Source organism: Tupaia chinensis, unplaced genomic scaffold (assembly GCF_000334495.1).
Source record: "Tupaia chinensis unplaced genomic scaffold, TupChi_1.0 Scaffold000187_1, whole genome shotgun sequence".
Lineage (NCBI taxonomy): Eukaryota > Metazoa > Chordata > Mammalia > Scandentia > Tupaiidae > Tupaia > Tupaia belangeri.
Window position 1 is genome coordinate 2,129,643 of NW_006159662.1, and position 14,319 is coordinate 2,143,961.

The following is a 14,319-nucleotide window of genomic DNA, read 5'->3' on the forward strand; positions in this document are numbered from 1 at the left end:
AAAGAGGAGGGCACTTCAAAAGATGAATTATTTACTCTCTTTAAAATTAGTTAACAGGAAAGTTTTGTGTTGATGTCCAAGAGACTCTTTGTTCTTAAATTAATTCTCACTCATACACTGGATATAAAGAGAAATAGGCTTTGACTTCATGTCATTAAAACACAACTATAGTGATTCTTTACTTTAAAAAAAAATAAAAAGTCTGTGCTTTTATTATTCTGTATAATTTATTATATTACACATTTATGAAATCAGATTAAAACTATAATGAGCTGAAGACAGGCTAAGATCTATGCCCAAAAGTGGACAATGACCTGAACACTCAAAAAGTTTAGAAAGGTAAGTCTGTGTAAAATAATAATGATTATTTTATTTTACAATCCAAAAAAATGTATTTTTAAATTAAATGTGTTGAGGAGGCTGGCAAGTGGCATGGTGGTTAAGTACACTGGACTCCCACATGGCCAACCGTGGTTCAAGTCCCAGACCTGGTGGCTTGTTTTCTTGCTTTCTCTCTCTCTCTCTCCCCCTCTTTTGCTCTCTCTCTCTCTCTCTCTTTCTCTCTCTTTCTGTCACTCTCTAGTCAAATTAAAATAAATAAATAAAAATTTTAAGAAATTAAATGTGTTGGTACAACATTTTCATGCATCTAGAACGCCACATTATTAACAAATAAACCTATTTACCTAGACCATTTAACTCAGTATAAACTGCTGAAAAATGTAATATTTTTTTAAAAATATTTTACGAAGTTTCCAAATTGCTATTCCACAAAATGTTGAATTTTCATAGTTACTGCTAAATTGAAATCAATGATCACTTCTACTGGTAGTTCCCCACTTTTGGTATGTTCTTATTTGTGAATAAGAACTTGCCAAAAAACAAAATGTACCTTCCTCATGGGAGTAAATATAATGATTGATAGTTACACAATCATTATTTTAAATGTGCTGCTCTTTAGCATAATTTTCTTTTCTTTTTTTTTTTTTTTTTTTGAGAGATTTTCACTATAGGGCGCGTGCACTCACCAGACAGACAGAGAGAGACATTAGAGACAGAAAGCGAGAAATCACCCCCCAGGGGGGATGGTCACGCCACAATCCCTTCTCCTCCATTCTCCTCTTGGGCACGCACGCACACGCGCCCGGCGTGAGTTTTAAGCCACCGAGTCTGGGATGCGAACTGCGGTCGACTATGTGGGAGTCCAGCAACATAGCCATTACGCTAACTGCTGGTTCCCTTTAGCATAATTTTCTAAGTTCTAAATCATCATTAGAGAAAATGCAATGAGTTACTTTATAACAATATATGCTAAAACAGTCATGCATTACACATGATCTGTCTTGTAAACAAAAGTCATGATGGGAACCAGCAGTTAGCGTAATGGCTATGTTGCTGGACTCCCACATAGTCGACCGCAGTTCGCATCCCAGACTCGGTGGCTTAAAACTCACACCGGGCGCGTGTGCGTGCGTGCCCAAGATCCAGAGAGGATAATGGAGGAGAAGGGACTGCGGTGTGACCATCCCCCCCTGGGGGGTGATTTCTTGCTTTCTGTCTCTATGTTTCTCTCTGTCTGTCTGGCAAGCGCACGCACCCTATAGCAAAAATCTCTCCAAAAACAAGTCATGTTGAGCAATGAAAAAAGCCTACTAAGCAAGCACAATCTTTCTCTTCATAAAGCTACCTGTTATGCTCATTAGCATACTGTTCAAACCAAATCTTTGTTGAACAGACAGATGCAAAAGCAGCAGTCATAAGGGAAGATACACAGCACTCACTTTCAACAGAATAGCAGCGTTCTCTGTCTCACTACAAGCTAATCTCAAGTTCTTCTTAATGTATAATCACTGGGTATCTAATCATTTCCATATATGTACTGAGTAAAAGGGGTAAAAAAAAAAAACAACTATAAAATGGATCTCTTAGAAGTTATTCCTCGATGCACAGGCAAAACAATAGACTGATCAGCCTGATACCTCAGAATCACTGAGCAAAGAGGAGTACTATAACCAAATACGCCATTTTCCCTGACTTCAAGATACTCACCAAAACCTTCAGATTTCATTCACTGATTCAAATAATCATCAGAACTTAGACAATATGAAACTAAAACTCTGTGGAGTTATTTTAAAACAAACCAAAAGCAAACAAAAGTAAAATCTCATCTTACACAAATCTTTGCAGTAATATTTTGTTCATCTTCTCTGTAAATTGGACTCACAGAAGGTGATCTCGTTCGGAGCGTCCCAGTGTACTGTTCCCTACAAAGAAACCAAAATAGTATCAGCCAAAATTTGGAGAATTTAGAGGACACAGACTATTTACATCTGGTGTACCAATTATTTCTCTTTTTGAAATGATAGATATTAACAATGATATTTCAATAGCAAAGAAAAAATACACAAATAATAACCATTTATATTTCTCACATTTTATTTCATTTAGGTTAAACTATAAGCAAAATATCACCTACATGCCACATCTCTACAAACAAACAAATGCTATTTTTAAGTGAGACATCATAAAACATATGTATATAAATATTTTCTCCTCATTTCCCATTCTCATAAGTATAGGAAGAGAGAAGATAGAGCATATATTCTGAGGAAAGATCATTGTTTTAACAAGGTTAGAAAATTCTGTTAGATTCATGTTCCACATCAAAATGAAGCCTTAAAAATGGATGAAATAACAAAACCTTCATGTAGCTTAAAATTTCAATTAATTTGAAACCATGTCAGAAACCACAGATATAGCAGTCTTCAATTTAAAAATATACCATGTTAGTTCTGGTAAAATTTGGTAAGTACAGGATAAGCAAGCAGGAAACTAATTTAAATAGATTTCAATGATAAAGACTGATCTCTAATATAAAATGTCATATAAAAATACTATTCTCAAATATTTTATTTAGTTTGCAATTTCTCTTACTTTTTTTTAAGAGGTTTTTGCCTTAAGGTGTGTGCATTCACCAAGACGAGAGACAGACAGACAGACACACACGCTGAAAGGGAAAGTGAGCAATCACCACCCAAGGGGGATGGCTATGCTGCATTCTCCTCCATTCTCCTCCCAGGATCTTGGGCATGAAAGTACATGCGCCTGGTGTGATTTTGAAACCAAGTCTGGGACTCAAACCACGGGCAGTCATGTGGAGTCCAGCGATAATAACTGCTATGCCATCTGCTGGCTCCTTCTCTTATATGTTTTTATTCAAGTCACTTCAACGAAATTTCCATGATTATAAATACCTATTATCTGAACAGCTGCTTTGAGATATATGAAACAGAAATTAGCCATTATATAATAATAAAGTCACTAACTTTTAACAGTAAACCATATCAGGATTCTCTTCACAAATTTTGGGCCACACTAAATATTTACAAGAGATAGAACAGCAGTTACAGAGACAATACTGAGAATCAAATGGAGCTATTAGAGATGAAGGCTGCCCTTCAGAAAATCAAAATGTCCCTAGAAAGTATTAAAAGCAGATTAGTCCATGCAGAAAATCGAATCTCAAATGTTGAAGGTAAAACCTCTTATCTAGAAAAAACAACCAAGAAAACTGAGAAAATATCCCAAAAAATTAAGAATACTATATGAGAAATACTAGACAGCATTAAGCACCCAGACATTTGGATAATTGGTAACTCAGAAGGTGAAGAAACTAATAAGGACATTGATAATCTATTCCATGAAATCTTGGAGGAAAACTTTCCAAATCTAAAGAAGCATTCAAATATCCAGACCCAAGATATACAAAGGACCCCTAATAGAATCAACCCATGAAGATCTTCTCCAAGGCACATCATAGCCAGACTGGCCAAATCTACAGACAAAGACAAGATACTAAAATTGGCAGGAGAGAAACATCAAGTTACTTATAAAGGTTATCCTATCAGGCTAACCTTGGACTTCTCATCAGAAACAATGTGAACAAGTAAAGAATGGGAAAATATATTCAAGGTGTTGAGTGAAAAAAAATTTCAACCAAGAATACTATACCTGGCAAGATTATCCTTCATATGGAAAGAAAGGATAAAAACATTCTCAGATAAACAAGACTTGAAAGAATTTGCCAGTAGCAAATCCACTCTTCAAGAAATTCTGAAAGGAGTTCTTGACCAGTGAAACTAAAGATACATACAGAAATAAGAGAACAAAAGGCAACCAAGAAAATGACCAATTTAATGCTGGGGACAAGAAATATCAGTAACAATGTAGAATGTTAACTCCCAGGATTTAAATGGAAATATTGGGCCACAGCCACACTGCATATTCAACAGAAGAGGGTTTGAACATAAGACTGAACTGGCGAAATAGAATTTTATGACTTTTGAATAAAATATTACTGATTTATTTTAGTATGCTTTGTTTTCCCAATTTAAACAGTTTACTTTCTTTTCAGTTGTTGATAGGTTTAGCAATATGTTAAAACATTTTTTTTGTTTGTTCCTTTAAATGGCAATAAAAACTTTTCTTCCTTCCTGATCCCTTTCCAAAAATTGGAAAATATTTGGGAGTATTCTTATTTTGTGGGAGAGGGGTTATTTGCATAAATTCAATAATGCTTGTTGTATTGATTCAGAAATCGGGAATAGTCATTATTGACAGGGCTTTGACTGGAATGTCATATCTGAAGATTAATTAGAAAATTATGGAACTAAGGTAGATCTCAATTAAGCTAACAGAAGCTCTTAGAAAGATGGCCTGGTACCATAAATAGTTCTGCCTGACAAAGACGATTAGAAAGATACATGAAAGAATTTATAACATAAAATAACCTGGACTTTTCCAGTCCAGCACTGTAATCAGTAGAGATTGCAAAAGGGCAACCACACTAGAGAATTATCTTGAGAAAGACGTTGAAGGAAGAAACAGACTCTTTGCTAGCAGATGGTATATCACAGAATACACTTGGGGGCAGGGCTGAATTGAGAAGGTTTATGTGTAACTAGTGTGCTGGGCATTTGCTTTTCAACAATTTGAGAAATTGACATGTAAATATTTTCTCAAAAATATTTAAAACCATACTATTTCTGTTATTATAGAGTCACAAACAAAATTATACAAAATTATAAGAAATATTTTGAAATTTTGAAAGTTTTTTATTAACTTTCAAGAACTATGGAATATGAGTTAAAATTTTTTGATATATAAAGTAAATGTTTGTGGAAAAATGTAAAAATAAATTTAAGTTAAAAAATAAAAATTAAAAAAAATAAATAGACAATATTAAAACTACTGTATTTTGGGGAAGTAACACTCAAAGAATAACATTGTTTTGATTAAGTAATGTGCAATGTCTGCTGTTTTCAATAAAGCTATTGCTTCTTCCAGCCCTATTCAGTATCCTAGATGTCCAAACAGTTAAATGCAAATGGGAAAAAATAGACAAAGTAAGAATTTAAGAAAAACTTCACCAGTCAGTGTGCTTGAGATGATATACACATTTAAACCTCGCTATGTGGGAAGAAGCAACCTGATATATCATACTAAGCAGTGGCCTATTCTTCTTTAGGAATAGATTAAACAATCATGAAAAGAGTTATACTTAAAAATTGAAAAATGTTTAAATATTAAAAGTAATTCTCATAGAAAATATTAATAAAAAAGAAGCTTAAAACATTTATCTATTTATTGCACAGGGTGCATACATAATACAACACACTCTTTTAATTCACTTGTAGCTGTCCTTCTGTACCTATCAACATCTTTCCTTTTACAATAAATCTTCAAAAAGTTATTGACTCCATGTCTAGTCTTCCATGTATTTTTCAGTCAACTACAATCTTGCACTCATCCAGAGAATGCTATAAATAAGGTCACCAATGATATCCGAGATACTCCAGCAAATAAACTGTAATCTGTTCTACCCTAGTTGATCTCACTAAGCTGTAAGGGACAGCATTTTAAAGATGGCCTATTCAGGGACCAGCAGTTAGCGTAATGGCTATGTCGCTGGACTCCCACGTAGTCAACCGCGGTTTGCGTCCTGGACGCGGGGGCTTAAAACTCACACCAGGCACATGTGTATGCATGCCCAAGATCCCGAGAGGAGAATGGAGGAGAAGGGATTGCAGTGTGGCCATCCCCCCTGGGGGGTGATTTCTCGCTTTCTGTCTCTGTCTCTCTCTGTCTGGTGAGCACACATGCCCTATAGCAAAAACCTCTCCAAAAAAAAGAAGAAGAAGAAAAAAAAAGATGGCCTATTCATTGGCTCCACAGACCCATTCTTTCATAGCTTATATCCTATCCTTCAGAAATCTCGTTCACGGGACTAGCAGGTGGCATACTGGTTAAGGTGCTGAACTCCCAACATGGCCTACTACAGTTCAAGACCTGGACCCAGCAGCTTAAAACTCATGTCAGAGTGCATGCATGCCCAAAATCCCGAGAGGAGAATGGAGAAGGGAATGTGGTGTGGCCATACCCCCAGGGAGTGATTTTTCACTTCCTGTATCTAGCAAGTGCATGCACACTGTAACAAAAGCCTCTCATAAAAAATATAAAAAAGAAATCTTCTACACAGTAAACACTACTAGCTTTTCTTTCTCTGCCCAACCCATGCATGCTATAATTCCAGGGTCCTGTGTCTAACCTCGTTTATTTTCATTTTACATGCTTTCTCTGAGTGACCCAATATACTGTTCGTTTTTCAAATAATAAGGACATGGTTTGCTTACCGAATCTACATCTTCAGCTCGAATTGCTCTCCTTGCCTCCAAATTCATTACAAGTATAAACTGAATAGTCCCACCACCAATTCAACATATCCAAAACTAAACTCATTAGTTGCCCCTAAAACATACTTCTATGAAGGCCAAGTAAAGCAGAGGCATTGCAGAAGCCAGCTTGTTAGTTTGCCAACTTAAGAGGTCAGTATCACTGCTAAAATCTGGCTGGCACAAGAAACACAGAACATTAAGAACCGAAGTTTCATTTCTTGCCTTTAGAATATCTCCAGCTGAAAACACAACTAACTTGAACGTAGTCTCAAATTCAGAATGATAAGGCTGACAGGATGAACAGGGGAAAAGAAAATAGGAGGAAAGCTCAACCATAAAAGCTTCTTTATAACAAGTGCTGCCTATCACACTATATAGTAGTCCTGGGCTTATAAAGACAGCCTGAGATTGGTGGTGGTTGTAGTGGTTAAGGCACTGGACTCCCACATGGTCAACTGCAGTTTGAGGCCTGGATTTGGCAGCTTGAAACTCAAACTGGCATGAGTACACACGTGCCCTTTCACAATAAATCTTCAAAAAGTTATTGGCTCCATGTCCTAGCCTGCCACGTATTTTTTTAGTCAACTACAATCTTTTTTTTTTTTTTTTTGGGGAGGTTTTTCCCAATGGGGTGCGCTCACCAGACAGACAGAGAGACAGAGAGACAGAAACCGAGAAATCACCCCCAAGGGGGGATGGTCACGCCACAATCCCTTCTCCTCCATTCTCCTCTCAGGATCTTGGGCACGCATACAAATGCGCCCGGCGTGAGTTTTAAGCCACCGGGTCCGGGACGCGAACCGCGGTCGACTACGTGGGAGTCCAGCGACATAGCCATTACGCTAACTGCTGGTTCCCCAGTCAACTACAATCTTATACTCATCCTGAGAATGCTATAACTAAGGTCACCAATGATATCCTAGATACTCCAGCAAATATACTATAATCTGTTCATTATAAAGATGGCCTAATCATTGGCTCCATGGACCCATTCATTGGCTCCACAGACCCTCCTGAAGCAGGAGAGATTGCAGCATGGCCTTCTCCCCAGGGGGGAAGAAGGAAAAGAAGGGGGGCGAGGGAGGGAGGGATTTCTCACTTTCCCTCTCACTGCCTCTCTGTTTCTCTCCAGCAATCACACATGACCTATGGCATAAACCTTAAAAAAAATAAAAAATTAATGATCATTTCTACTGGTGGTCCCCCGTTCTTGGTATGTTCTTTGCAAACAAGAACTTGTTAAATGAGAAAATGTATCTGCTCTGTCTTAAAGCACTGATGAAATTCAGCATAGTCTAGATGCCTGGGGTTGGCTGAAAACAAACAAAAACCATACAAACAAAAAAGAGTTGACTGGTTTGTTTCTGCTCTGGAGGGCCTATAGTACAGGAGACAAACACCAGAGGAAGAGATTAAGAGCTCTTGAAGGGACCAGCAGTTGGCATAATGGCTATGTCACTGGACTCCCATGTAGTTGACCACAGTTCAAGTCCTGGACCCGGTGGCTTAAACTCATGCCAGGCATGTGTACATGCATGCCAAAGATCCCGAGAGAAGATTGGAGGAGAAGAGATTGCGGCGTGGCCATCCCCCCAGGGGTGATTTCTAGCTTTCTGTCTGTCTCTCTGGTGAGCGCACATGCCCTATAGAAAAATATCTCTCAAAAAAAAAAAAAAAAGAGCTCCTGAAAACAGAAACCAGAAAACCTCTCTAATTAGGAATACACATTTGAACATCTAGAGAAGACACACTCACAGGCAGTTTTAGACTATCTTAGAACCTGTACTAAAGCTGATCCTAGAATTTGTACTAAGGTTGATTCTTGATGGTCTTCCTCTATACAAACCCTGTTCATAAAGACTGGGAGAGGCAGCTATTTTTCAAATACGCAGACACCTATACAAAGTATTAAGATGAAATATGGCCCAGGGACCGGCAGGTGGCATGATGGTTAAGGGCAATGAACTCCCACATGGCCGCCAGCGATTCAAGTCCTACACCTGGTGGCTTGCTTTCTTGCTTTCTCCTGCTCTTTCTCTCTCTCTCTCTCTCGCTCGCTCACTCTCTCTCGCTCTCTCTGTTCCTCTCTGGTCAAATTAAAATAAATAAACAAATAAAGTTAAATAATTCTTTAAAAAAATGAAATATGGCTCAAACAGAGAAATAAAATGAATCTCAAAAAACAATCACAACAAAACAAACAAAAACAACATGCCCAGTGGTTTTGGCATGGGCCACTAATACAATATGCTCTGCACATTGGAATCATATAGAAATTTCATTTCCTGGTAAGACCTAAAGGCAAAACCTTGTCTGAAAAGAGAAATGGAGGTATGTGAATTGCCTGACAAAGAATTCAAAATACCCCATAAGCTTAAGAAAATTATGCATGAACAAAATGTGCTCTTCAACACATCAGATAGAACATTTAAAAACATAAACAAACAGAAAATGAAGGTTTGAAGAATAAGATGGTTGAATTTTTAAAATTAACTGTAAGTGTTCAATAGCAGTGTTGAGAAATTACAAGGAAAAAGTGGCAAATTGAAGGCAGGACATTTGAATTATCCAATTGGAGGACCAAAAATTAAAAGAAGGAAAAGAGTAGAGACAACTTAAGTAGACCAGTATATATAGACCAGAAGTAAGAGGGGAAAAAAAGTGAGAAATGGACAGTAAGCTCACTTAAATAATTTAGGAAGAAAACTGAACAGATTTATGAAGTTCAAAGAATACCAAATAGATTGAATACAGAGATCTACACAAAGACACAGAATAATCAAATTGTCAAAAGTCAAAGACAAGCCCAGCCAAGGGATGCATCTGCAGCATAGGCAACTGCTTTGCTGGAAGTCACATGACAATCATGGGTTCAGAAAACACAGCCTGAAAATATACCAAGTGCTTGCACAGGCGCCCAAGATGATGAGAAGCTAGAGGGCTGAGGAAAAGCAATCACAGAATGACAAGAACCAGCAGGGTGATCCTCACCTAGTTCTCTCCCCTTCTCCCTGTTTCTGTTTTTCATGTGTATGCACACATACTCTATCATTAAAAAACCTCAGGACCAACAGTTGCATAATGGCTATGTTGCTGGACTCCCATGTAGTTGACCACAGTTCGAGTCCCATACCCGGTGGTTGAAATTTACGCTGGGCATGTGTGTGTCCATGCCCAAGATCCTGAGAGGAGAATGGAGGAGAAGGGACTGCAGCATGACTGTCCTCCTGGGGGTGGGGGGTGATTTCTCACTTTCTGTCTCTCTCTCTCTGTCTTTCTGGTGAGCGTATGCACCCTATAGCAAAACCCTTTACAAAAGAAAAAAAAAAAAAAGAAAAGAAAAAGAAAAACTCAAAGACAAAGAGAGAAGTTTGAAATTTAAAAGAGAAAAGCAAGCCTTCACATACAAAAAAACTTACAGACAACTATTAGTAAATTTTTCAGCAAAAACTTTCAGACCATGAGAGAATGGGATGAACTATTCAGAGTACTGGAAGGCAGAAATTGCCAACCAAAAATATATTGGGTCGTTGGAAAAGTTATGATATATTTTTCTATTGTTTCAATCCAAAAATGCATCATGAATTTTCTGACAATCCAATACACTGCAAAATTGTCTTTTAGAACTGAAAAAAATATAAAACCTTTCTCAGACAATAGTTGAGGAAGTTTCATCACTATTACAACTGACTTAAAAGAAATACTTAAAGGAGGTTCTTTGAGCTGAAATGAAAGGACATTAGTTAGAAGTATGAAAATACATGAAAGTATAAAACTCACTGATACAGATAATTATATAGTCAAATACAGATTACTTCATTACTCTAATAGTGCTTATATCATTTTCAGCATTAGTGTAAAAGTCAAAAAAGTCTTAAATATGACTATAAAATGATTTATTATTGAATACACAATGTGAAAAGGTGAAAATTAGAACATTAGTAACAGGGGAGAATAAAAGTGTAGAATTGTTATATGCAATCAAAGTTAAGTTATTATCAGATTAAATTAGACTGTTTTAACTGTAAGATTTATATAATCTTTATGTTAACACAAATTTTTAAAATGCAGTGAGTACAAAATATAAAGAAACGGGGGACCAGCAGATGGTTTGAAGTTTATATCTTTGGATTCCCACGTAGTCGACCACAATTCAAGTACCAGACCCAGCAGCTTAAAACTCTACGCCGGGTGAGTGTGTGTGTGTGCCCAAGATCCTGAAAGGAGAATGGAGGAGAAGGGACTACAGTGTCACCGTCCCCCCTGGGGTGATTCTCACTTTCTGTCTCTCTGTTTATCTGTGTCTCCAGTGAGAGTATGTGCCCTATAGCAAATAATAATAATAATAATAAAATAAAAAAGAAAAAAAAGAAAACAAAACAAACAACAAAAAAATTGTCTCTATAAAAAAGAAATGAAACAAAACCATCTGACCACCACACACAAAACAATCATTAAATCACAAAGACAGAAAACAAGAGAGAAAGAAAAGAACAAAGAACTACAAAATAGAAAACAATCAACAAAATGCAATTCCACAAATATGTGGAAATTAAACAACACGCTCTTCGCCAATCAATGGATTAAAGAAGAAATCACAGGTAAAATTAGAAAATATCTTGGGGGAACAGCAGTTGGTGTAATGGTTATGTGGCTGGACTCCCATGTAGTTGACTGCGGTTCGAGTCCTGGACCTGGCAGCTAAAACACACTCTGGGTGCGTGTACGTGAGTGCTGTCTGTCTGTCTGGCGAGCGCACGCGCCCTATAGCAAAAACGTCTCAAAAAATAAATAAATAAATAAATAAATAAATAAATAAATAAAAATAAAACTTGGGGAAAAAATAAAAACAAAAATACAACATGCCAAAATGTATGGGAAGCTGTGAAAGCAGTGTTAAGAGGGAAATTTACAGCAGCAAAATCTTACACTTTTTGAAAAGAAGAAAAATAATGGGCCAGTCCTGTAGCCTAGTGATCAAGGTGGCAGATCCTACATCGACAACAGCAGCTTGAATTCCAGCCCCAGTGACATGAAAAGCACACTAGGCATGTGTGCATGCATGCCCCAAATCCCAACAGGATGGAGAAACAGAGAAGCAAGAATTTCAGCATGACCACATCCTACTGGGGGATGTTTTCTCCCTCTGTCTCTTTCTGGCAAGTTGCACTCACCCTTTGCCGATTAAAACAATTTTTTTTAAGAAAAATCTCAAACTACCAAACTAAATTTACACCTTAAGGAACTAAAACAGTAAACACTAACTCCAAATCTAACAGAAAAAAATGAAAAGAATCAAGATTAGAGCAGAAATAAAATAGGAAATAGAAAGAGAATAGGGATAATGAAACCAAGAGTTGGTTTTTTGAAAAGATGGATAAATTGATAAATCTTTAGCTAGATGGACTAAGGGCAAAAAACAGACTCAAATAACTTAAATTAGAAGTGAAAGAGGAGACACTATGACCAATGTTACAGATATAAAAATGATTATGTAAAACTTCTATGAGCAATCATACACCAAAATATTGAAACCCAGATGAAATGGAGAAATTCCTCAAAATCCACAAGCTGCTAAGAGTGAATCATGAAGAAATAGAAAATCTGGAGACTAGCAGATGGCGTAATGGATACATCACTGTACTCCCACGTAGTCAACTGTGGTTCGAGTCTTGGACCAGGTGGCTTCAAACTCACACCGGGCATATGTGATGTATGCCCCAAATCCCAAGAGGAGAATGGAGGAGAAGAGATTGTGGCATGGCCATTGCTCCTGGGGGTGGGGGTGATTTCTCGCTTCCTGTCTCTCTGTCTCTCCGGCAAGCACACATGACATATAGCAAAAAAAAAAAAAAAAGGAAAAGAAGAAAAAAATAGAAAATCTGGACAGAATTATAACTAGAAAAGAGATTGAATCAGTAAACAAAACCTTCTATCAAGAAAAAGCCCAGGATCAGGTAACTTCACTGGTAAATTCTACCAAACATTTAAAGAAGAATAAAAATACCAAAGCTCTTCAAATTCATCCAAAAAACTGGCTTTTAAAATCATTTTGCAAAGTCAGCATTACTCTGATTTCAAAACCAGACAAGTACCCTACAAGATAAGAAAAGTATTGACTGATCAATATCCCTGATGAACATATTATGAAAAAATTTTCCACAAAATACAAACTGAATTCAATAGTACATTAAAAGGGATTGTACACCATGATCAAGTAGGATTTATCCCTAAACTACCAGGATGAGACAACACATGCCAAACAACGAATGTGCTATACCACTTTAACAGAATGAAGAACAATTAGTAATTAACTCTCGGGAGTAGGGGAGGAACAAGAAAATAATCCTATTTACAACAGTACAGAAGGGTAACTTAGTATAACCACCATGGAAAAAAGTATACAGATTCCTCAAAGAACTATACAGTATGACCCAACAACTCCAGTACTGGGTATAAGACCAAAGGAGAGCAAGTGTGGCCCATGTTGATTGCAGCACTATTCACAAAAGTCACTAAGAAAATGTGGTCTGCATACATCATGAGATTCTATTCAGTCGCTAACCGGGATGAAATTCTGTCATTTACAGCAACATAGCCAAGTCCGAAGGACATCATGTTAAACGAGAGCCACAGAAAGGAAAAAACCTCCTGTTCCCTCTCACATGTGGAAGCTAAAGGAGTAGGTATCATGGAACGAGGCTAAAGGAGTAGGTATCATGGAACGAGGGAGCCAGCAGTGGTTACTGCAGTCTGGGAAAGGTAGCCAGGAAGTGTTGGGAGAGCTCAGTATATGGATACAAAAATTACAGGTAGACAGGAAGAATACATTCTAGAATGCAACAACACTGTACAGCGACTATATGTAACAATTTATTGTGTGAATCCATGTCCGTGTGTATATTCCAGAAAGATATTGAAGAGAGAACATTGTAAGTTCCTAACACATTAAAAAAAAAAAAAAAAAAAAGACAGGGGACTAACAGATAGTGTAATGCTTACGTAGCTGGACTCTAGAACTGCGGTTCAAGTTCCAGAACCAGCCTTAAAACTCATGCTGGAAGCATGTGTGTGCATGCCCAGAATCCACAGAGGAGAAGGGATTGTGGCATGGCCATCCCTCCTCGGGGGTGATTTCTCAGTTTCTGTCTCTGTGGGTCTCTATGTCTCTCTGGAGATCACACAAGCCTGACAGCAAAAAAGCTCTCTTTAAAAAAAAAGTGCTTACAAATGAAAAACATGATTGCCAAATTTTAAAATCACAATGAAAGAAAAGAGCAGATTAAATACAGCAGATAATCTCGAGTAGGCCCCATAGGCTAGTGGTTAAGGGAGCCAGAACCCACATGACCATCCATGGTGTGAATCCTACCCCCGGAGGCTCATAAAACATGTGGTAGTGTGTGCATGCATCTCCCAAATCCCGAATGGATGGAAAATGGAGAAGGGAATGTGATGCGGCCCTACTCCAGGAAAGGATGCTTTCTCTCTGTTTTTCTCTGGTGAGCACATATGACCTCTCATGATACATGTTTTTAATTTTATATACAGATCGAACATATCAGTGAGTTAGAAAAACATTTCA

At 37.4% G+C, this 14,319-nt stretch overlaps 1 protein-coding gene across 5 annotated transcripts in view; it reads right to left on the reverse strand.

The window, feature by feature from the left end:
- CEP112 (centrosomal protein 112) overlaps window positions 1–14,319 on the reverse strand; it is a 462,320-nt gene that overhangs the window by 399,148 nt on the left and 48,853 nt on the right. For all 5 annotated transcript variants that reach the window (XM_027771158.1, XM_027771157.1, XM_027771156.1 and 2 more), the window contains exon 5: window positions 2,174–2,264. In XM_027771158.1, the coding sequence (XP_027626959.1) occupies window positions 2,174–2,264 (91 nt within the window). The remainder of the gene's footprint in view (window positions 1–2,173; window positions 2,265–14,319) is intronic.